Here is a 23,300-nt window from a genome sequence, read left to right on the forward strand (position 1 = left end):
GAGAAGTGGTAAAAGGAGGAGGACCCCCACCAGCAGACAGATGGGGATCGCCTGCTGAGGTGTGCTCAGCTCAGCGGCTTGTTTCAAGGAGGCCGAATGGAAGATTGTGCGTCTGCAGAGAAACAATGTATAATTTTCTATGCTGTGTAGTTTTTATTTTTATCTCCTAATAGGTCATATTTCAGATCGTTCACCTCTGTGAAACGGTGCTGTTGGCATTGTAAGGCCTGAGTTAGCAAGCTGCATTGACCTTGGATCAATATGCACTTCAGTACTTCTGCCTCTGCCGCTCATGTTGACCTCTAAAACGTAACTGCGAACATTAAAAAGATAGACAGTGAAAAGTGGAAGCTTTTTTATCCTGTTCAAAAGAATTACTGGTGACACACAGTAGCGCCTTTCATTTCGCTGTGACCGGACCGCTGAGGGTGCCTGCGCGCCCTGCAGGGAACGAGCCGATTCAGCCCGCCGCGGTGCGGTGAGGAGCGGCCCGGGAGGCCTCGGAGCCGCGGCACAGCGGGGCACGGACGGGCGGTCACGGTGCTGCACGGGAGCGTGTCGGGAAACGAGCGTTGTGCTGCTGTGCTATGCGTGATTCGGATGTATTTCACTGGTGTGTGAGCACGGTGTGCCAGGTTAGTTATGCTTTGAGTGACGTTTTCCACCGCATAACATATACTTAGATCCTCGCGTCTCCGTACCACGACGCCGTTAATCGGCTCAGACTCGGACAGCCGGCGGGACGCAGCCCCGGAGCCGCAGCGCAGCGCTCACCCCGCGGACATCAGCAGTGCGCACGCGCGCGCCTCCCGCCTTCCCTCACTAAAAATGGACGCCCTGCGGCGGGGCCGCACGTGAGGCACCAGGGGGAGCAACTTCCGCCTTCTTTCCGTCACGTGACGCGCGGCCCGCAGCCGGCAGCCCTTACGGCAGCCCGATGGGGTCAGCCCGCCCGGTGGCGGCGCCTCACCTGAAGGGTGACTGAGGGCAGCGCTGAACGCCTCCCGCCCGCCCGAGGCAGCGCCGGAGCGCGGCGGCAGCGGCCCGGCCGGAGCAACAGGCGGAGCGGGTAGGGCCGAGTGCGTTACGCCGCGTCTGGGTGAGTGCGCGCTGCGGGGCCTGGAGGGAGCACCGCCGTGCCGTGCCGCCGGTCTGCCCGGTCCGCCCGCCGCCCTCCTGTCCCCCCGCCGCCGCCCGGCTGCCCGGGCCGTGCCCCTCCCGCTGCCCTCCTCCCCCGCGCGGTCTTGGACCCACGGCCGTCGCACCGCGCTGTTCCCTCCAGCGTTTCCGGTATGTTTCTCTTAAGGGAAAAAGGGTTGGGGTTTTTTTACGTTGAAACCTGCTGGGGGTGCTGGGAGGCGCCGGAGCCTCAGGGGAACTGCAGACAGCGGGCGAGAGGAACCGGGAGCGAAGCGCTGTGTGGTGCCGCGGGGGGTCGCGCGGGGCGGGGTGAGCTGTCGCTGGAGTTGGGCGTCTGTTTGGTGCCGCTGCACCTCATCGCTTCCCGACGTCGTCTTTCAGAACCACTTAATGCCTCTTCAGAGCTACTTAATTCTGTAAATGCAAGTTGTAAAATCCTCGTTGTGTTTTGTTAACATCTTCTGAAATCTGCCCGATGACTGCTATAGAACAGTGTGACTGGTTACGTTCCTGTTGGGCGTTTGTTAATGAGCCCCATTTGGAGTTCTGCTGCCGAAACCCACTGCGAGTGCTTTTGCTGTTCTCTTGTGGGGAGAAAAAAAATAAATAGATTAAAAATTGAAATCAACTTGACTGGGGAAAAAAAAGTCAGCGTTGAGAAGTAGGTAAGAGTAGGACGGTATTGAGGTGCTTTTGAGGTACGATTTTCTTAATGCTGATGATCTGGAAGTGCTTTTCTGATCATAGACTCTGGGAAGAAAAAGCACCTTTTGGAAAGTGGAAACATCAAAAGACTGCGGTCTCTACCTGTCACTGGCTGATGCGGCCGACGTCTCACGAGGGAGACAAAAGTGGTCTGCGAGTCTGAAGGACTGGGCCAAAAAAAAGGATGAAATCTAAGAATTGTGAGGTGACAGAGCTGCTTATGCACCTCTTGAGCTCCTTTAAACAACATATGCGTGTTTTGAAGTGTTTAGCAAAGTGGGTTGTTCCAGTTCCTTTCACTTGATAGATACAAGTAGTAAGAATTAATACAGATGGATTGAATCTATGTGTAGTTTCAGGCACTTTCTTTATGGATAGATATACTTAAGTTTAAATAGAATGAAGACCTTCTTCCTGACGCCCAGTTCTGCAGTGTGCTGGAGTGAGTGAGGCTTTGAGATGGGAAACTTATTTCGTTTGATCTGCAGTGACTGTAAGTCTTGACAGTAACATCAAAGATCCCAGGACAGGTTGCTAAGTGGATCACGTCTTTAATATACTGAATGTATGCACTTAATGCAGTCTTACGTAGACCATATCCTTCTGTGTGCTTAATTCTGCTGTCTGAAGATCACTGTCAGTTTGAGGTTTTGTTGATGGGGAAGTATTGTTTCTGTGTGGTATTGTCAAGTATTAGTCTTAGTACACGGCAATGAATAAAGGGGTTTTCTGGCTTCTTTGCATGAAAATAGAACGTGCAAAACAGATGGAGGTGCCATCTGACAGCATCACAGAGGCTGATTTTCCTTGGGTGGGTCCTGAGGGCAGACGCTCTTTGGTGAAGCACTGAGGGAAGAACCCAGGTTATGTTTGTGCACATGTGTGCGTGGAGGAGCAGGTTATATTGGCTTGACCCTGGTGGCACACTGATAAAGGTATGTGGCACCCAAACAGGAGGTGCTGTGTGTGGGCTCATGTTGGTTGGTGGCGTGGCTCGTGTTCTGTCTCACCTGCACCAAAACATTTTGTAGTCAGAGTTCTGTGTGTTCAGCTTTTTATGGCACGTGCACAGCAACAGATGTAGCCCTGCTGTCAAAAACAGCAAAAGAACGTAGCTGTAATTGTATTGGCAAAAAAAATGCCCTTTTGCCCGAGTAGATTGCTTCACGTAGGGAACCACTTCAAGCAGTACCAATAAAAGACTTCTTGCTGGAATAAGCTGTTTCCCATAGGTGGTTTTCCCATAATAACTGTATTTGCATATTGTGTGTGTGCATATGTGTATACAAATAAATATCCCTATTAACCCTCACTGCAAAAGTAACTGATGTCTCTGTCTGAGCTGAGCTACAGCTGAGGCCCCCAGCTGTTGGCTGGCTGAGGTTTCTCACAAGTGAGACTTCCTCCCAGAGGAAACTGTGAGCTGCTCTGCAGCCTCACTCAAACTGTGTCTCCAGGGTTTCTTTCTTAACCCGAGCTACAGCTGCTGTCTCTATCAGAGCCATTGCTGAGGTCCCTCAGCCACTGCCCAGTGAAAGTGTTCTGCCAGCTGTTTGAGTTCCCTCTCTAGCCCATAGTTTCCACCAGTGTCCCTTTCCTGCCGCTCTGCGTGCATAGCTCTGGGATTTCTTCTTTCAGTCTTAAACCAAACGTTCCCACCTCTCAAGAAGACTCACCAATCAAGCAGTTACCTTGGTCTGTATCTTCAGTATTGCTTTCCAGTTGCTGCCCTATTGATAATTTCATCACGGCACAGTTCCTAGGAAATTCCTCTACTGCTTCCCTTGAGATTCCCTTCCTTTTCTAAGAACATGTAGGCACCCAGTGTTTCTTTTCCTGCCAGCCAATGCAGAAAAAGTGATTTTGAAAAAGCAAAACCAAAAGCACCTTAGAAGTTCTGTCTGTCATGTACAACTCTGTTTGAAGATCCTTAGTGTAGATCTGGGTGTTACATACAGCTTCACTTTGTTCTCTCACTGCTCTCTACATTCAGCCCCTTGTGATTGAACTTCCTACACATTTTGTCAAAGGGTTTGTTTCTCTCACTAAGTCTGCTCACTTAGGGTCTTCTAACACTTGCCTAGTAATCATGGTGGAGAGGTCCCTCTAGTTGCTTTCCATTGCTTTTATGTATTGCTATTACAGTTCTTGGTTTCCTTTTGCCAGAATGAGTGGGGCTGCGTTCCCATCGCCAGCTGCCGAGATGGCAGAAATCAATCGCCTTCAGTATGAGATGGAGTACACCGAAGGAATCAGTCAGCGCATGAGGGTCCCAGAGAAACTCAAAGTGGCTCCTCAGAATGCTGACCTTGAGAAGAGCATCCCAGAAGGATTTCCAAATGCCAGTGTAACTATGCAGGTTCCAGAGCGGATTGTAGTGGCAGGTATGTCTGCATCTCAATATGATAAGAACAGGCCATCCCCCACATTCTGGAAGGACAGAAATATATATTTAAAGAAAAACTTAGAAAATGCTTTCCAGTTTTCAAACAGTTGTTGCCTATCAACTTTGGCCTAGGAAGTACCTCAAACTTTGAGAATGCTTCATGAATAGTTTTGGTGTAACTTGTATTGGAAATAGTTGTCAATAGAAAGCAGGTTTCATTTATTAACTGATGCTCTTGCAGGTAATAGTGAAGACATTCCACTTTCCAGACCTCCAGACCTCGACCTTCTTCAGTCTACTCCATTCAAACCACTGGCATTGAAAACTCCTCCCCGTGTTATTTCTCTCAGTGATCGACCATTAGATTTTTTGGACCTTGAAAAACCTCCACAACAGACCCCTCAAAATGAAGAGGCTAGTACTTATTTTGCTTTTTACCTGGTTGAGAAACTTTTCTTGTAAAGCAAAATGAAATAAACAAAGATTTCTCTGCTGTAGTGCAGATCTACCTGGTGCAAGCAAGTTAGGAAAATATAAAATGTTTTATAAGCACTGTATTCTAACTGTGGCCTCTAAGTTCTATATTTAACTGACAAAATGACTAGAGGTTTTAATTTGCAGTTTTGTTGTTGGAACACATAGTGAGATGCTTTAGACACGTAACTGAAAGTCTTTGACAAATGATATAATACATAGAATTAGTGAATTTTAACAAAAATCTAAAAACATACCTCGCAGAAGTATATGGCAGTGTCATGCTGGGGGACAATGTGTAGTTGACGTCTTACAAACTGGAAAATACTTGTGAAGTTATGTATCCTGTGGACTTGTTCATACTTGTGGCATTGGGACGTATAGATAGATAACAAAATGATGGCAGTGAGTCTGGAACTTGGTTTTATGTGTACCAGCATCAGACCCTCTCATCTGATGTCTTCCTCCTAATCACTGAGAAACCCATGTAAACATAGAATGGCTTGGGTTGGAAGGGATTTAAAGATCACCTAGTTCCAACTCCTCTGCCGTGGGCTGGTTGCCACCCACCAGAACAGGCTGCCCAGGGCTCCATCAAACCTGGCTTTGAACAGGGATGGGGCACCTGCAGTCTCTCTGGACAGCCTGTTCCTGTGCTTCACCACTCTCTGAGTAAAGGATTTCTTCCTAACATGTAACCTAAATTCCCTCTCTTAGTTTAAAGCGGTTCCCCTTTTGTCTTATCACTATCAGTCAGTGTAAAAAGACAGTCTCCATCCTGCTTATAAGCTCCCCTAAAGTACTGGGAGGCCTCAGTGAGATTTCCCTGGATTCTTCTCCAAGCTAAACAAGCCCACCTCCCTCAACCTTTCTTCATGACAGAGGTGTTCTGGCCTTATCATCTTTGTGGCCCTCCTCTGGACCACTTCAGCAGCTCCAGTTTGCCTTTGAGGATTGAACTAACTTAACTCTCCAGTGCTAAGTTTTTAAATCGCTCCTGAGGTTTCCTGTCTTTTATCTCCCTCTTGCTCCCCTCTTGTGCAGGTTCGTTCAGTGGGAAGGCTGAAGAGAGAACGTTCCATGAGTGAAAATGCCACTCGACAGAATGGCCAGCTGGCCAGAAATGATTCCATGTGAGTAAAGCAGTGGGGTGCAGAGACACAACTACAGCTTTACTACATAATTCTTTTGTTCTTTATCTCCTCATGCATTTTTTTTTTTACTAAGTAATGTTTTTGTGTGCTGTAATAAGTATATAATTTTGAACACTGGAAAGCTAGCGTTTGTCTTAATTTCTATGCCTTTGTTTCATTGAGGATTTTTTCTTGGAGTTTAGAGGTGGGAGTGTTTGTGGGCACATATAATAACTCATGAAACAACTGAAGTGCTGCATTAGAAGATTTTTCAGTTTCTGAACTGGAGTAATTTTTTTTTTCCTGAATTTTTCAGGTTATTTGCTCGAAGAAATTGAGTTATTTGTGTGCATTAAAATGTTCCCCGTTATCGCTGTTGATATTACATAATGGTTTTAATTAATAGACAAAGAAATATGGTTATTTATCATGAATATGAGAGTAAGTCATTTTTCATTGGTATCTGTATGCTTCATGGATTTGGGATCTGTGAGTATGCATCATCATCTTTTGAGACAAAAATGGCAAGTAGCATTGAGAACTGCAAACTTCATTTACTGATACCATCAGAGGTAGCAGTTCTTATGGTACTTTCTGAAGGCATACATGTCTATATATTCCGGTTAGAAACAATAGTCATTTGATTACTCTCAGTACATTCTGAGTGATGGCATCCTTCCACATGGCAATAATGTTTTGGGTTTTTTTTTTTTTTGGCAGTGTATCACTTAATCTTGCTGTATATGTATGTACTGATCAAAACAATTCCTAATATAGCTACCATAAGAAGTGTTGCTTTATTGAAAGAATCTGAGATGTGAGACCTAACAACGGGATTCATCTGTATTGGACAGATGAAGATGCAGTAGCACAATATTGCTAAACCACCTTAAATTTAGTGTAGGAAATAAGTACATGACCTACTTAGGGTCTACTTATTTTCAGTGGAAAAAAAAAAAAGTTAAGGAAATTGTGTCCTAGAAATGCCTGCTCTCTTGTATTTACAGCAGGAGTACCAAGAGGTACTCTATATACTACATATCTATCTACCTGAGAGTTAATTTGTCTAAAATTGGTGAAATGTATTCAGATGCCTATTTCAGGAATTAGTTTTCCTCCTCTTCCTCCAGATCTTCATGGAGACACTTCTTTCTTAACCAGGCTTTTGGTTTATACAAGCTCATAGATTTCATGTATCTAGGTACTCAGCCTACTGAATTTTAAGTTCATTGAGCTGGCAAAATCCAATTTGCATCCATAAGCTCCTGATCAGCTCAGTCTCCAGATGTTTTAGCAGGCTACTAAGTGTCCAAGTTCCCTTTGACATTGGTCATCCAATTAAAATATGTTGGACAGGATATGCTAGAACTTCACCACAGGAATGGCCTTCAGGTGCCTGTTTGCTAGTTTGCATACAGTGCATGCAGGAGTAGATGGTCTTCATGTGGTAGAAGTTACTTGTGAAAAAGTTTAGTACTATGATGTTACCAGCCTTGCTTTTTCAATCCTTGTTGGAGGAAAAACAGATGGTGTGTGAATTCTTGCAGTTTCTTGAAATCACTTTATCCTTGCTCCCAACACTTGTTTACTCTCCCTGAAGTCATAGGCTGTGTCTGCCTAGCCAGCAACCTGGAAATCTAGTAAGAGCAGCTCTGACTTGGATGTATCTCATCCCTGTGAGATTGCTCATGTCTGAATTTCTTCAATCCAGAAACTTTAAATTTGCAAAACTCACCTGTGTGCTTTACTATATGTAGAATTACTGGTTTAAAACTATCTAAATATTATTTGCCATCATAACTGCTTAATCTATTAGCAGTCCTTCAAAGAGGCTTGGCGGTGCAATACAGACTTGATATCCTGTAAATTTCAGAGGGATGTGATCGGAGGACTAAGCAACTGCTAATTTGCACGACTCAGTTTATCGTGTGCAAGAGCCAGGAAATTGTGACACATCTGGAGATGAGTTTTCCTGTCCTGATGCTCGTGCTAGTGCCTGCATAATGTTAAATCCAAGTTCTTTTACTAAGCTTTTCCAGTCTTCTGGAAAAATGATATAAACTTAGACAAGATTCTGGATCCGTCTGTTTTGTTTCTATGGAGAGTAACATCTAACTGATGTTATGCTGGGCCTAGCATAAAGATCATCTGTTCTGGTAGCACTGAGATTCTTAGAAATTGCTTCTTTTTCTCACATCATTGCTGCTTTTGACTCAGTGTGGCCCAGAAAAAGAAATCACTTTCAAAATGCTGTGGCATTCATAGCAATTCTGAGTCTGTCATTTCTGCCTCATTTAGCTTGTGTCACTCTGCAAGTGGAGAATGCAACTACGGACCTGGCTAATGCTCAGGAGAATGTTCTATCAATGCATATTATGCAAATACTGTGTTCAAGGTGAAATTTGGCTTTTCTGCATTTGTGTGAGCCGTGCCTTTTGCACCCAGTACAAAAGCCTTGATATCTCTTGACTCTTTTCCTTATCATTTAGGCCTGTGGGACATATATTGCAAACTGCAAAAGAAAAATGTAGGCTTTGTGGAAATAGAAGTGGTGATTCTATGAACAAAACTAATAAGACGGTGTTCTGTTTTCACTGTGGTAGCCACTTAGAGATGCTGCTGATGTGGATGTGTTCTGATGTTGTTCAAGATAGGCAGTGCAAGCAAACAAACCTGTTTGATGTTAATTATACTACCTCAGATGGTACTGATTATCACATAGCTTGTAGGTTGCTATTTCTTTTAGAGATTCCTGGTAAATGTGATTAATTTCTTTCAAATTTCATTCCCTTGATGATGATAAACCATTTAAATAGAGAAATTATACTAAAAATGCATTCTTTGCCCTACAAAAAATTTAGATGTACACCTGTTATGTCTGATGTAACTTCAACGTTTAATTTCCTTACCTCCTAGAAATAATATTGTTGCACTGTTGTACAAATACAGAAGAAACTAGCTGTTCTTGAAGTTCTTGTCTCCTGCGGTGTTGGCTGATAGTATTATCTTTGCTCTAATTATTGGAGTGGTACAGTGCTGTTTCATCAAAACTGGCTTGACTTTTATGTTTATTTCATGTTTCGGTACTTCTGCAATAAAAAGTACTACAGCAAAGATCAGCACCTTATTCCCATGGGTTTGGGTTTTTTTTTTTTTTTGGAGTCTAGTTCACATCTTCATAGGAAACATAGTCCCATCTCTTACATCCAGTTTTAAATTACACCAAATATTTAGTTCTCATAGAAGTTGTTTTTTTTCTTTTGTCTGTTTTCCTGATAGATGAGATAGCGTATTCAGTGCTGTCCCCAGTGAAAAGGCACATCAAATTCTGTTGTGTAAAAACTTCATCTTCTTAGGAGGGAGTATAACACACATGCAACAGCATTAACAGCATTGTCTTTAGACAAAGTATTCAGATGTACTGTGCAAAATTCCAGTTCCTGACCTACAAAAGTGACAAAATGTTCTGGAATAGATTGAGGCAAAGGAGTTGACTGTGCTCCTTACCACTGTGTTCTCCATATGATATAGATAACTTTTTTTTCCCTCTTGTTTCTTGGTTTCTTTTTGTTCCCCTCTCTCTTGTCATCCGTTTGCATGCATTTCCAATGATCTGTTGGGAGTTTGGCTTTGTTTGAGATAGTAATTCTCGAACGCGCGCGCGCAAAAAAATTGAAACTAACAGGTGGGCATCTCCTTGTACAGTAACTTTCTCCCTATTTAGAAATATTAACAGCTCTTTAAATGGTATTTTTATAAAAGGATGCTTACTTAAGAGATTACAATTATTATTCAAGGTGGCACAGATCAGATACTGTCCCAAGAAATAAAATGCCACGGTTCCAGTCACCTCTTTCGACTAAGGATTGCACGTAAGCCAACATGTTACCTGGTATATGAAAATCAGGAGTGTGTTTAATTTTGTAGCTCTCTGCAATACTAATTTTCAGACTAAGTATCTGTAATTTAGAATATAAAATTGAAACAGCCTTTGCTACGCTGAATATGTGGTTTCTATTTCTATATATTTTCTATTTCTATATATTTGTTGCATGCTTTCCCAGACTTTCCCAAATCACTTACCGGTTTGAGAAATGTAGGGAGAAATAAATGGTGGCAGAAGGAAAGGCAGAGCTTCAACTAACAATTGATTTATTAAAAAAAAAAAAAGAAAAAAGAAAAAGAAAAAAAAAAAAGCTTTAGTCTTGTTCTTTGACTGTGATTACCTGGAGAAATGAAGCTTTTTCTTGTCCGTTGCTAGTCAGTGTTGAATGTGAAGGTTCCACTGTGAATCAGAAGTCAACAAACCACTGAGATTGGATCAAAACGAGTAGAGCATGTGATTTTGTTTTTTCTTCTTCTCCTGCCTTTCCCTTTGAACTCTCTAAGGTGATGCACTTTTCTATTTCATAGCTTGAGAAATCCTGTCTTCGTGCAAGTTATGGGGTAAAAGGTTGTTGTACGCACATCTTTAATGATAACACAGTCTGTGGCTGAATCTAAACTAACTTCTAATTTAAATCTATTTACCCTTATTTGATATTCCTAGAACTAAGAGAAACACATGCTGTGTACATCTCACATTCTTTTAGAAGGCTTTGGGGACATTACTGGGAAGGTAGACTGTTACTCCTTCATAGTAATTTCTGTAATCCACTATTACCTGGTTGTGGTCCAAATCCTGACATGTACTAGTGTTTTTAAACAGAAGTGCTGAAACAGTAACTGTCTGGGACTGAATGTGAAAACTGTTCAGAAATTTTAAATGAAGTGGTATCAAAGAGTAAGAACATTTCTCTACCAATTGAAGAGATACGGGTGTAGCTACAATTTCTGATAAGTAGTCTTATTAAGTGTTAGAGAATTATTCTCGTCATCTTGGCTGGTATGTGTATCAGATGTTTACTTAATTACATTGCTTCTCCATGGTTTCTGATGTAGTCCAAGGGACTACTGCATGCTTATAGATGAGTAATCCTGAAACAGGAGCACAGAGGAAGAATTCAGCTTCTTCATTTACCGCCCGCCTCCCGTATTCCCTAAGTCTGAGATTTGAGCCCTTTATTTAATTGTTCTCATTTTCAGTCAGAAAGGAAGAAAGGTCTCTCCTAAACTACATACTTCAGAAGGATAACGAAATTAGCAGTAGTCTTTGTGGAGAAAATTTGAATAATTTAATGTAGCTGTGAAGTTTATTTCATGTCCAGGAGGAAATATATTCAAATTAAGAAATGAATTTTTCTCCAGTAAAAAGTACTCTTGAGTGAAGTAACCTCTTGAAGCTTCCAATAAACCAATGAGCATAGAGTAGTTCGGCGAATTAGGAAGTACCTAGTTGTGCAGTCTTCTTTTTTCCTTTCCCCTTACTGTAGACTTTCTACATGTGACCTTCTTCTTGGGAATTTTGTGTAGTTTTAGTTCAGTAGTTGTTTGGTTTTTTGTCATTTTTCAGTATCTATATAATACTTGGTAAATAACATTAATAGGGTTCTGGGTAAAAGTATTCTGGGCAATGTGAATTCTACAATATTTTATGGTTTGCCATTTGTTTATATACTGTCACTTTTTTAAAGCTCTCATTCAGCCTAATATCTGAGATAATGAACAGGAAAAATTACCTTTAATATAAAGACATTTTATGACTTCAAGCCTTGAGCTTTTTTTTTTCCTTTCCTTCAAGCTGGTAAATCTGTACAGAAATAGAAAATCTCATGAATTTATTTCAGTGGCAATATTTCCCTGCTTCAAGTGATTTTTTTTCTACTGACTATTGGGATTTCCAGTGCAACTGAAGACCTAAATCTGTAGCTGTGACCACTATTATTGATAGCAAAATAGAAATCATCATAAATATGAAAGAGAAATCAATTCTACAACTCATAGAGAAAAATAAAATATAGAAAGAAGATAAATGTTTATTATTATTTTTTTACTTTTGGCTACACTTACTCTGCAGCAACATGAGAAGGTATTTGCGCTTTAGCTGATAAATAATGACTAATATCAGTCAAGCACCAGCCACTGCTGTCTTTGCATGTCTCTCGAAGCTTGGGATGGCTTTAACTGTTCTGTGGTTGAAATGACATCTGCATAACATGCTTTGAATCTTTTTGATTGAATTTTCTTTCTTACTCAGTTTTGTAATCTTGCTGCCAGACAGTCACAAAGCAGCTCTATTCAAAACAGAGCATTAAAGGACTGTGACCCACCTAGAAATTATCCACATTTCAGACCCATTTCCAATCGTTCAACCACTCATACTTTGCTTAATTTCATAAAAATGCCAACAAAAGTGGAAGGATTGGTATTCTAACTCTGATAACTTTGCCACTTCTGTTTTACATCAACAGTTCAAGGAGTGTTGAAATAAGAATGTTGATCTTGGAATAGAAACTATCTCAAGATTTAAAGGGTACAGTGACTTGTGCTTTGTCTTGTATTATGTGTTAATATAAATGAGAAAGTTAACTAAAGGGACTTCTTTTTTTTTAAAAAAAAAAAAAGCCCCTCACTTAATTAAGAATCCCAATTAAAATAAAAGGAAGCCTTGATGGTTGAAGGGCAGTGTGGATAATGTCAGGTTGAACTTGAAGAAAAATGACTTGATCAAATGCAGTTTATCAAAATTCACTTCTGTCTGGTAGGGATAAGGTTTGTATAACACTTTGAACCAAAATGCTCATCCTTGCATTTCAATCCTATGTATTTTTTGTAAGGGTCTTATTTTTTCATCATGGCCAAAAACTCAGGTCGTGTAACTTGTCCCTGGGATATGAATTCTGTGCTGAAAGGCTAGCAATGGCCTTCAAACATTGTTCATGTGCAAATGAAAATGTTATCTTAATCTTTAGTCACAACATGAAGAAAAAAATCTGTTAAAGAGTCTGTGAGGTTCTCCTTGCTGAGAAAACTTGGGCTTTTAAAAATACTTTATCTTTGGTGTCAGTGAGGGCCTGACTGCTGATTTCAGCAGGCACAGAATTGGCTGGGCAAGGACTTTCTAAAGCTATTCAGTGTAACTCTTCAGAACTGCATACGTGAACATAGCTTGCAATCCCTTACACCTGGAATTTGGGGATGCCACCTTTATAATGCTGGGAGAAGGGTAAACTGAAAGCGAGCAATAAACACTGTGAAATGGGTACTATCTGAAAAGTTTTGTTGTTTTTTTTTTAATTAAAAATCTGACTGTAGTATTTCTCTCTTCATTTACTATGCTTATATGAACAGTGTGACACCATCAGTGCAACAGGCTCGTGTCTGTCCTCCCAATATGTTGCCTGAAGACGGAACTAATCTTTACTCTGCTCGTGGCATTTTATCGTTTATCCAGTCTTCCACACGTAGGGCTTACCAGCAGGTCTTGGATGTGCTGGATGAAAATCGCAGGTGATTGGTTGTCACTGATTCTGCCAGCTTCTGCTGCTTTCATTTTTGTTCTCCTTTTAGTGGAGTGTGGTTTATGTTTACAAAATGATGAGATGAAATTATTTGCTTTTGCTTTCCTTTGCATTCACTATTCATAAGCAATTTAATTGTCCAAAATTCACATTTCAGAATGCTTCTGTTTATTGAAATACAGCATTAAGATTTCCTTCCAAACAAAAATCACAAGAGCTAATCTGTGACTGGTAGGGATTTAACTGTTTCCAAGTTGTTAGTTTTTTTCCTTCAATTAATGCTTGATATCAAACTTGCAAATTTATTAGCCTTATCTACTACTTTTCTATTGGTGAGTAATGGTGCAAATCAATAAGATTGGGTTGATGTTGCCATAAATCATTTAAACAAATGTACAGAAACTGGATAGGTTACTGTGCAAGGTATTGGTTGCAGATGCTGCTTTTGATAATGTGTTGAGACTTCAGGCTCTGCCAGTTCATACAATGAAAAGTGGTTATATATAACGTGATTACGTATGTAAGTATATATAGCCACTTATCTCTGGTTGATCTGTGACTGATGGTGACCCCTTCACTGGATGTTGTGAGAGGGGAAAAAAAAAAAAAAAGAAAAAGCAATATATACAAAGTTGGTTGCTCCTTGGATTTATAATTTTTTTGTTTCTATGGGTAAGCTGATACTTCGAGAGGTGATGAGCCCAAAGAAGCCTTGTTGTGATTAGTGAAGTTCCATTCTTGTCAGTGGAGTTTTGCCCACATGATGCGTCCCTGTGCTGCTTTCATTTTGACACTTCTAAGCATGACAAGAATGGCATGTTTAACACTGCAGGAGCATTTATAAAGACTAAAAATGATGAGATTTTCTCAGCGAAAGCAATTTTAATTTCCATACTGTGTGTGCTTGTCACAGAGGTTCAGATAAGAATTGCTGCAGCTGTTTTGTAGCTCTTGCAAAGAGGTCGCGTTAGAGAAGCTAACTGCCAGGGATGCTGGGAGGAGCTGCTCATTCCTCCTGCAATCCTTAAGCAGGCCAAATTCCTTATCTGCCTCTGATTGCTGTAGTACCAGTAGCACTCCTCATATTTTATAAAGTGAAGTTCAGTGATTTGCTTTCCAGTTGTTTTGGTAAGAAAGTGTGACTATCAAGCCAATCTTACTGAGAATGCCTGTTTTCACAGTTGCTATCCAAACTGGCACCTCCTGTAGCTCACCATGTTTACTGACAGGACAGTATATCAATGCCCATATTAACATTACCAAATCATGCAGTACTCCAGTCTTGCTGATCTTATGCCTTTAAACTGGAACTTGGAAAAAAAAAAAAAAAAAAACAATCAAGCAAAATACAGTTGGGTGCCTAACCCTGTATTAATCCTATGAAATTCCAAATTGTAGCAGTTAAAATGTCAATGCCCATCCGTTGGTCTATAGCTGTTTGTTGCTTTGTTTTTTTCAGTCTTGTCAGTATCAAAAGATTAGATGGAATAACAGGCTTTGGTGTTGTTTTGTTTTCCTAACAAAGTTAAAGCTCCCAGATAAAGAGGAATTCTTCTGTCTGAGAGTAGCAGCACTGTATATTGTCCAAAAGTCCTTGTTATAATATGGACTGAAATTCTGGCCCTTTCCCCAGTCTGCAGAGAAGCTAAAAAGATTTATCGTGCCTTCCATTAGGCATGTTCTTGCCCACATTTCCTTGGATTTTGCATATATATATATATATATATATATACATACATACATTAATATGTATACTTTTAACTTCAGTCATCAAAATAATTCTAGGGTTCTAAATGCTTCTAAATCTGCATTACTCTTCCTGCCTTGGGTTCATATTTTGAGGCATTCTTACTAGCCTTCTGAAAAGAAACAGGAAACTGGTGTTACTTGCCTGTCAATCAATCTTACCCCAAAAATGAATTTATCAGTAAGGTAAAAGTGTATTCATTGTGGTTGGCTGTATAGATACCCACTGTTATTCTACAGCCAGCGTAGGAATGTGAAATTTGGATAATTCACTTGCATGGTTGTAAAATATTGTTCATTTTAAACTGTTTCAAACTGCAGTCTGTTCTTTTGCTCTGTGTAATGTGTTCTATCTCAAAGCCTTAACTATTTTAAATGTTATGCTAATTATGAGAAAAGAGCTTTTAAAATGAAAAGGTCTGACTTGTGCTATTCACTGGAAATATTTTTCACTTATTTTGTGGCTTGCTTTTCTTTTTACAAAATATCATTAATTATCTTACAATCCACTAAAACTGCTAATGGTAGGTGCTGATACACTGCTGCAGCTAATGAATTATGCCTAGTTTGGTTGGCATTGCTCGCATGATAGATTCTTCAGGTGGGCAACAATATAATGATTACTGTTTACGCTGTCTGTTTACTCTTGCACTTCCTTCAGCTTGGACAAGGACAGTAGGTCAGTTTCACTTTCCAGTTCTAACCTTTTTTCAATTTCTATGAAACCAAGGAGTAGTCTTGTAAAGGTTTATGTGCTGCAGGCAACCAAAAAAGCTGCATTTAAGGATATTTTAGTAATATTTTAAATAAAGCGCAAGGAAAAAAAATCAATTTTTAAAATATTTGTACTTTATCTGAGCTATTCTTTACCTCTTGAACCAATGGCTTAACTTTTAGAAACTATTTAGAAAGAAAAAATAGGGAAATTCATTGCCATCTCTTTTTTTTTTTTTTTTAGATTGGTACTTTCTAAAAAGCCATTGTCCTCATTAAGTGCCAAACTTCACCCATGTAATCTTTTCCTGAAGTGTTACAAGATCACATTTTATGTTGAGGAAGTTAATGACAATCTTCATGATAGAAACAACATAGGGTGCAAGTTAAGACTACACAAGTCCTTGCACATGAGTTTGGATGAGGGTAATGTAGTTCAGAAGCAAATGGAACGGAGCTGCAGGTGTGAAGTAGCCTTGCTTTGTTGAAGTAATCACTGGTGGCACTGAGGTGAGGAGGGAGAGCAGTTTTGCCTACTCACTGATGCTTCAGTGCACAAATCCTTTCTGTACTTCAGAAGCTGAGCTTCTTACCCAGTTCACCTCCAGATCGTGTCCATAAAGTCCTAGTGCCTGTTCTTATGGCTCTTCTGAGATTTCCAGAGAAGTTTCAAGGTACAGTGAGAAGTCAACATAGCTGTTGCCCCTACTGAACAAAGACTGCTGACCTCAGCCACGTGTGTATGCACACAGGTGATGTAAGCTGGACCCAGGTACCTAGATTATCCACACCTCTTGTTTTCCTCTCAGACTATTTGATTGCATCATTACTGTGATATTTCCATTGCACATGCTCTGCTCTAAGCAGAAGAAGATAGTCCAGGTTCATTTGGTCATTGCATTATTAGCTGTTTTACCACTGTTATGAAAGTACATTACTGTGCATTCCCTTTGTGTTTTAGGATGCCATTGTATTTGCAGTGGAACAGTTAAGTGCTGAGCATACCTAAATTATGGCTGCTTCTGATCATGTTTTAATATTTAGGTTGGAACTGCCAGAAGCAGCCTAAAAGTTTTAGGTTTTTTGGTTTTTTGTTGTTTTTTTTTCACTATTTGTTGTAAAATTGTCATGTCTTTCTAACTAAAGAAGAGTTAAGCTATTACAGACTCTTTATTTACCTGAAAATTTACTGCTGAGTTTGAAGGTGAGGCGATCTCAGTTATGATGTCACTGTTATCTAAATAGTGATTTTGTTGTTGTTGATTTCCTGAAATTGAACAAATAAAAAGGGTGGGATAGGCAGGGGAATATTGTGGTGGTCCTCCTGGGCCCACCAATAAAGAAAGAAAAGCATGAACTGCAGAGAAAAGGAGGAAAACAACAAAGTCACCATGCTGGCAGTGAGATTAAAGGCTTGTCTTCAGTTCAGGTTCCCCGTTTGGATGGCACCTACGCAGGACAGTAGTTTTGTTGTTTGCTGCAGTCCTCAGTTGCCTCCAGACCCGAGGCTTTTTTTGGTAAGAATGGCACAGGTTACTTAGTACTGATTAGTTCTGCAGCATCTGTAAAACCTTAAGTTTACCACAAGCTGCCACACCACGGAGACCTAGAGTTCAGAGAGCATTTGAGAACTGTTGGTCTCATTACACAACATCCAAATGTTGTTGACTTGCATTAGGTAGTGCGGGATACGAGTGTGGGATACTGACAAGCTGCTCTTGGCATATTTGCTTATCACAGTTGACTTTTGCTCATAGAGGAGTCCTGTGACTTGTTCTATAACTTCTTTATGCTGAATTTCTTATGTTTCCTCCAAGCATTTAGTTATAGCATCTGTCCAGCAAGACTTGAAACTAACTGAATTATTTCTCCCACTAAGAATACCATTTTTGAGAACTTGAGGAAGAATATTCTCTTATAGGTGTTGGGATTGGGAGCTTCTGTTCTGTAAGGTGCATCACGCTGGCTTTTGCTTGTGTGCCTTTTCATTTTTCACTTGCAGGACTTCATTTTTAGTTTTACGATATGCATAGCAAAATGCTCCAATTGTAGAAGATCTGTTTGGAGTAGGACCTCATCCCAGTACTGTGTACTGGGTAGCTGTCTGCTAAGGCTTCCTAGACCCAGAATCTTTTAAATTAAACTAGGAGTTGTGATGTTTTTGAGCACTTGGTCATTTTCAGGCCAGGCCACAGCGTTCTCCTAGCCACCTCAGCACCAGGCCTCTGCCTCCCGCCCATCACAGCTGTAAAGATCTTCACCCCTAGATCCTCTTTCCCTATTGCTAACTTTAGAGGCTGCTATATATGTGGGTTGAGTGCACAGTACCAATACCTGCTGCTGGCATTGGGAAAGTGGAAGAAATTGTCCAACAGTTTGAAATCTTTTTTCAGTTTGTTACACAGCATAGGTGTGGAACTGCCTTGTTAGCAGAGCTACTGAAATTCATAGTGTCACTGTCATCAGACGTACTGCTGATGTTGGTGTCTTCTGTAAATTGGGACACACCAACTTCTTCCTGACAAAGTGGTGCTTTTATAGTTTTAACAACTTAGAAAGCTGTAACCTTTCCTTGCCCTCTGCCTAGAAATAAAAGGAAATAAACTTGAAAGAGCAGTAACAAAAGGGATGCTCATACCATCTACTTGAAGCTTTTAGTCACTTCTTCCTGCCTCTCCTTTATAACTGCATATGGTCCATAGGTCTGTACCCTTGTTGTCTGAGTTATATGTAGCTTAGATGAAGAAAGAAAAGCCAGAAACACCTCTTTCCTTAGAGGGAGGAGAGGGAGTGATTAAAAAGGCTTGTATAAACTTGAAAGGCGTCTCATCTGAGGAGATGCTGAGGGTTCTTGGTTTATCTAGTTTGGAGAACAGGAATCCAAGAGGCAACCTCATTGCTTCCCCTCAAGAAGTTGTGGTAAGCAGAGAGGGAGGTGTTGAGCTCCTTCTGGGAACTGAGGACAGGATGCATGGGGAATGGCACAGAGCTGCACCAGGGGAGGCCCAGGCTGGACATTAGGAAAATTGCTTTACTGTGAAGGTAGTCAAACAAAGGAACAGGCTTTCCTATGGAAGTGGTTAGTGCCCCGTGCCCATCAGCCTTCAAGAGGCTTTTGGACAGTGCCCTCAGTGGTATGCTTTTTTGGTTAGCCATGAAGCAATCAGGCAGTTGGACTAGATGATCTTTGCAGGTCTCTTCGACTGACGTATTCTGTTCTGTATGTGTGTAGATATTTCTTTTCCTGAGGTTTTGTTTTTTGGAGGGCCTCTTTAAAAAATATGAGGTTTCCCATAATGTTATTCTTACAAGGTTGGTAACATCTCCCAAATCTATATTCCAACAATTCATCTTCCACAAATGAAGCTTTCTTATAAAAAAAAAAAAACTTACCTACACAGCTGCATACACTTAGTGTTAATTAAATACAATAAAATAAATAGGTATTGCATAGAAATATATAAGTGGAAATGTTTTGATGTTCCTTTGTTCTGTGTGTTTTACCTCTTATCTCTGTTTGTCATTTCCTGTTTCTGTCTCCTGTTTTCTATCTACAAAAAACTGCTGTAGGCCAGTGTTACGTGGTGGGTCAGCTGCTACCACTTCCTCTAACCCTCATCATGACAACACCAGGTAAAGATTTTGTTGTTACTGTCAGTCACGATCCGCTAGTTTAGTGGATCATAATGCTCCTTTGTATCCCCCCTCACCTCTTGAGGTATCTCAGGCCCCTATTCCTTACCATCCAAGTTACCTGCGTAGTAGATATAACAGTGCTGCAGAAGTTGTGCGGCCAGGGGTAGATTTTAATTACATTAGCAATATGCTTTGAGTACCTGTTTGATAGTGCTTGAGTTTCGTATTGTTATTGCTAGAAAAGTTGGCCTTGCATCATGTTATTTTTTCCAGGTGTTCTCAGTAGCACACCTATGAGTGTTAGTGGTAGCTGGATGTGTTTTTACAGCCACTGTGTTGGCAGACTGACATCACTTCAGCAGAACTGGATGTAAATTTAAAATGTGAGGTCATGATCAGGATTAAGGAAATTCCACATCACTTGTTCCCATTTCACACTACGCTTCTCTGTTTTCATCAGAGTGGAGATAAGATCTATGCTTAATTAAACGCTGGATTCACACAAGTGATTCTTGAGCTCTAATTTGGGAATTGATTTTTTTTGTGGTAGTCCAAGAGATTATCTTAAGGGTTTGCTCACTGGTGTAATGCTCCTGGGCTTGTTTGGAAATGGGCAGAATAGCAGTGATATACTGTGAACCTGTATTAAATTTTTGTGACTGGAGAGACGTGCCCATATAATTTAAATGATGAGCCCTTTTTTCTTTTCCCAAGAGATGGTGGCAGACAACTCTACTATGCTATGGGTGACTTTATGACTATGATTGTCCTTTATTATTTTTCCCCCACATCACTAAGGGAATAAAAAGACAGCTTCAGTCTATTTAATGCTGCCTAAACTGAAAGAACTGTAAGTAGTAAACAGCAGAAATGTTAGTGAAATGAATATTTTGTCTCCTTACAGTAAAAAATGATTAATGGCCTTAGTAAGAAAGTCGTTTGGGTTTTTTTTTTTTAAATAAAATAGTTGCCAAACTTGTTTTGTCTCATAGTGTGCTTTTAGAACAGTTGTGACTCTGACAGACAGTCACTTTACTCAGATATTCTTTTAGTAAGCACTGTTTTTATCCTGGTCTTACCTGGAGAAGGTTTACCTCTCCCTGTATGCCCTTCAAACCTCCAAAAACACAGTTCAAAACCGAATCAATTTCCTACCTTTTATGCACTGTTTCTCAAGGATCTCATGGTTAAATTTAAGTCCAAACTAATGCAATTCTCATTTGGAAACAGCGACTCTTATTTAAAAGCAATACATTTCTGAACAGCAGGAGCAGAGAAACGTTGAGAAGTGGCATTTTAGGGGGGGAAAGGATTATGTATGAGCTGAGAGCAGTCTATAGAAGTTCACTAAAAGTGATGGAAGAACATGTGATGCAAAAGAAGTATCTTTATAAATGCATTTAAGTGCATGCTGCAAGTTTAAGGAGTTCTACTTGAATTCAAATGTAAGTCAGAGTTAACCATTAACTCTGTCATTAAATGCTAAATGTTCTTTAAGGTGTATTTTGTTTTGCATTTGCTAGCTTTGATGTGTATTTTTGTTCAGTATTTGAAGCTGTTGTCAGCATTTGTTCATATGTCCTAATGAGAAAGCAAGTGGAGTCAGGGGGAGATAATATTGGAAACTGAGACTTCAAGATGGACAGAAACTCAGCAGTACATATAGCATCAGGAACTGCTTTTACCTGCTGATTGTTGGAAAGGAAGCTGGTTAAGAGGTAGCATTTGGATGGTCAAAGCACACTTTATATAGTCTTTCTGCCCCCTCCCAACTGTTAGAAAATGTGTGTATTGAAATGAGTTATCCTGGAGTTAGAATGAAGCTTTATGTGAAACATTACATCAAGAAAATTGAGGTGTTTTGAGAACAACCTTTCTGAAGCATGCCGAGTTCAGCAGCAGTGACGGCACTGGACTCGTCTTTTACAGGGTTCTCTGTCCTCAATTTTAAGGTTATTGTGATTGAGATTGTTAATCTCAGTAGGTGGGATATTTGAATAGATACTGAGCATAAGATACCCAGTTCTTTCCAAATCTTCATTTGGTCAGTTCAGATCTATGGCAGATCTCTTGCAACTGTGGTGTTTTAGCTCAGGCAATTTTCAGCAGTCACTAAGCAGTGGAATAACTAGAAATGGTATTCTGAGAGACCAGGTGATACTAAGAAGTCTGTCTGTATGGAGAAATTCCAGAAATATTTAGATGTGGAGAACAGTGGGCTCAGATTTAGTCAGTCACCCACTTCATACATCTTCATGCTTGATTCAGTCATCTTCCTATTGAAAGTACATAACTCAGTAAAAGCTAAAAAGTCTGAGAATTCTTCTGCCTGTCGCCACCAAAAATACATCTACAAGAATGTTCATAAAAATGCAGCACTTGCTAAACTTTGTACGGAGGAGACAGCTAATTGATCTCTTTAACCTGATAGGTACGGCCTTTCCAACATGGATACCACACTTGAGGGAACACCAGATGACATGACTGTTGTAGATGCTGCTTCCTTAAGGAGACAGGTATGTAAAGTGTAACAGTTGATAATATTAAGAAAAAGCTGTAGTGGTAAAATGGGAGAGCATGTTGTATGTTGTAATATAATGGTATGGCTGCGAAGTTAGCCATATAGCACGTGTGGTGAGATATGCTGTCTGGGCCCCTGCTACACTGCCTGCACAGATCTGTATTGCTGTGGAGGTTTGGAGTGTCCAGACTCCATTTCTGCTCCTCCTTAGCAGGGACAGCAAGGTCTGATCACTAGTGACTGAGGATGGAAAGTTGCATTAACAAGTGTTTAAAATCTATCATGCACAATACTAATTCTGGATGCCTATTCAAGCTTCTTGAAAGTCTGGCAACTTTATTTAAACTACTAAAAGTGTTTGTTTATTTTTAGATAATCAAACTTAATCGGCGCCTCCAGCTTCTGGAAGAAGAAAACAAAGAGCGTGCTAAAAGGGAAATGATCATGTATTCAATTACTGTAGCTTTCTGGCTACTCAATAGCTGGCTTTGGTTTCGGCGCTAGACACAGCTCTGAAAGATTTAGTAGATCAAAATACCAACAAAATTTGCAAAACTCTTTGTTTCTGTTTCTGAATTGTACGCTGTTTTATAATTCATACACTGGAAACTTCCACCACAGAAAAAGGCTATAGAATTGCAGTGTTAAAGGGACACCTTGTTGTTCAGTTATGCTGTATTTAATAGATTTGCATTGTGAATACTTGCAGTATCCTCCTTTGCATGCTTCAATGTAAATACGGATCAGCTGATTTTGAAATGAAGCTTGCTTTGTGCAATGTAAGGAGAGTGTCTGACAGGAATAATCACTGGCTTTTTGTTGTGGTTGGGAGAGAACAAATCAAATTGGGTTTGGGAAAAAGTATCAACACGAAGGAATAAAAACTAGGTTTTACTGATCTGTTGTTAGATGCAAGTGAACATCGTTGCACTAGTTCTCCTTCAGTCTAACTTGTATCAGAGGTGTGCCATATTTAAGGAGTGTGTCCTGTTTCATGAGTATGTTCCTAGTTTAAGGCTGTGTTCAGGCCAGATAATAAAAGGTCTTTGCTAACATGCAGACTGTCCAGAGGTGTGTAATATGTTTGTTTCTTTTTAGCTTTAATTTTGCAGATGTTTTTTCTATAAAATACATTTCTAAGCGAGTCAATCTGTGAGTGATCAAAAGATGATGGAGTATAAGAGACCACTGTAGTGTATTTAATAAAACAAAGAAATAATTTAAAAATGTGTTTAATATTATTTTAAGAAAGTTTGAGGATTTGTCTGAACTAGCAGCTTCAGAAGTAAGAGCCAGCAGCAGTGGGGCACCTGATGGCCTGCTGTAGGGCTGCCTTGCCTGGTGTGCTCTGGAATTGCTCTGGATGTGTGTGGTTGAGTGTGTCTGTGTGGGAAGCAAACCCAGTGTCCCCATGTCCTGCAGTGGGGTTAAACATACCCACCTCA

The 23,300-nt window shown here is 40.4% G+C and overlaps 1 protein-coding gene across 20 annotated transcripts; it reads left to right on the forward strand.

Annotated features, from left to right (window-relative positions):
• The first annotated feature begins 903 nt into the window (after positions 1-903).
• On the forward strand, positions 904-23,082 carry MFF (mitochondrial fission factor). 20 transcript variants are annotated; one of them, XM_046898621.1, is made up of 11 exons: positions 904-1,290; positions 1,888-2,050; positions 4,012-4,229; positions 4,473-4,645; positions 5,750-5,838; positions 9,636-9,710; positions 13,069-13,227; positions 15,646-15,663; positions 19,269-19,331; positions 21,766-21,850; positions 22,228-23,082. In XM_046898621.1, exons 3-11 carry the CDS (start codon positions 4,013-4,015, stop codon positions 22,357-22,359), a joined length of 1,011 nt encoding a protein of 336 aa, XP_046754577.1. In that variant the 5' UTR covers positions 904-1,290; positions 1,888-2,050; position 4,012; the 3' UTR covers positions 22,360-23,082. The 20 variants fall into 20 exon arrangements, with proteins under 20 accessions (XP_046754577.1, XP_004937107.2, XP_004937108.2 ...); XM_004937050.5 differs by lacking the exon at positions 1,888-2,050; XM_004937051.5 differs by lacking the exon at positions 1,888-2,050 and having other exon boundaries at positions 904-1,099.
• Positions 23,083-23,300: the final 218 nt, after the last annotated feature.

This window comes from Gallus gallus, chromosome 9, assembly GCF_016699485.2.
Source record: "Gallus gallus isolate bGalGal1 chromosome 9, bGalGal1.mat.broiler.GRCg7b, whole genome shotgun sequence".
Taxonomy (NCBI): Eukaryota; Metazoa; Chordata; class Aves; order Galliformes; family Phasianidae; genus Gallus; species Gallus gallus.

Coding starts and splice junctions, on each gene's coding strand:
- MFF (XM_046898621.1), top strand. CDS start 4,013: ATGAGTGGGGCTGCGTTCCCATCGCCAGCTGCCGAGATGGCAGAAATC. Junction 19,332..21,765: donor CCTCATCATGACAACACCAG/GTAAAGATTTTG, acceptor TTAACCTGATAG/GTACGGCCTTTCCAACATGG. Junction 21,851..22,227: donor CTGCTTCCTTAAGGAGACAG/GTATGTAAAGTG, acceptor GTTTATTTTTAG/ATAATCAAACTTAATCGGCG.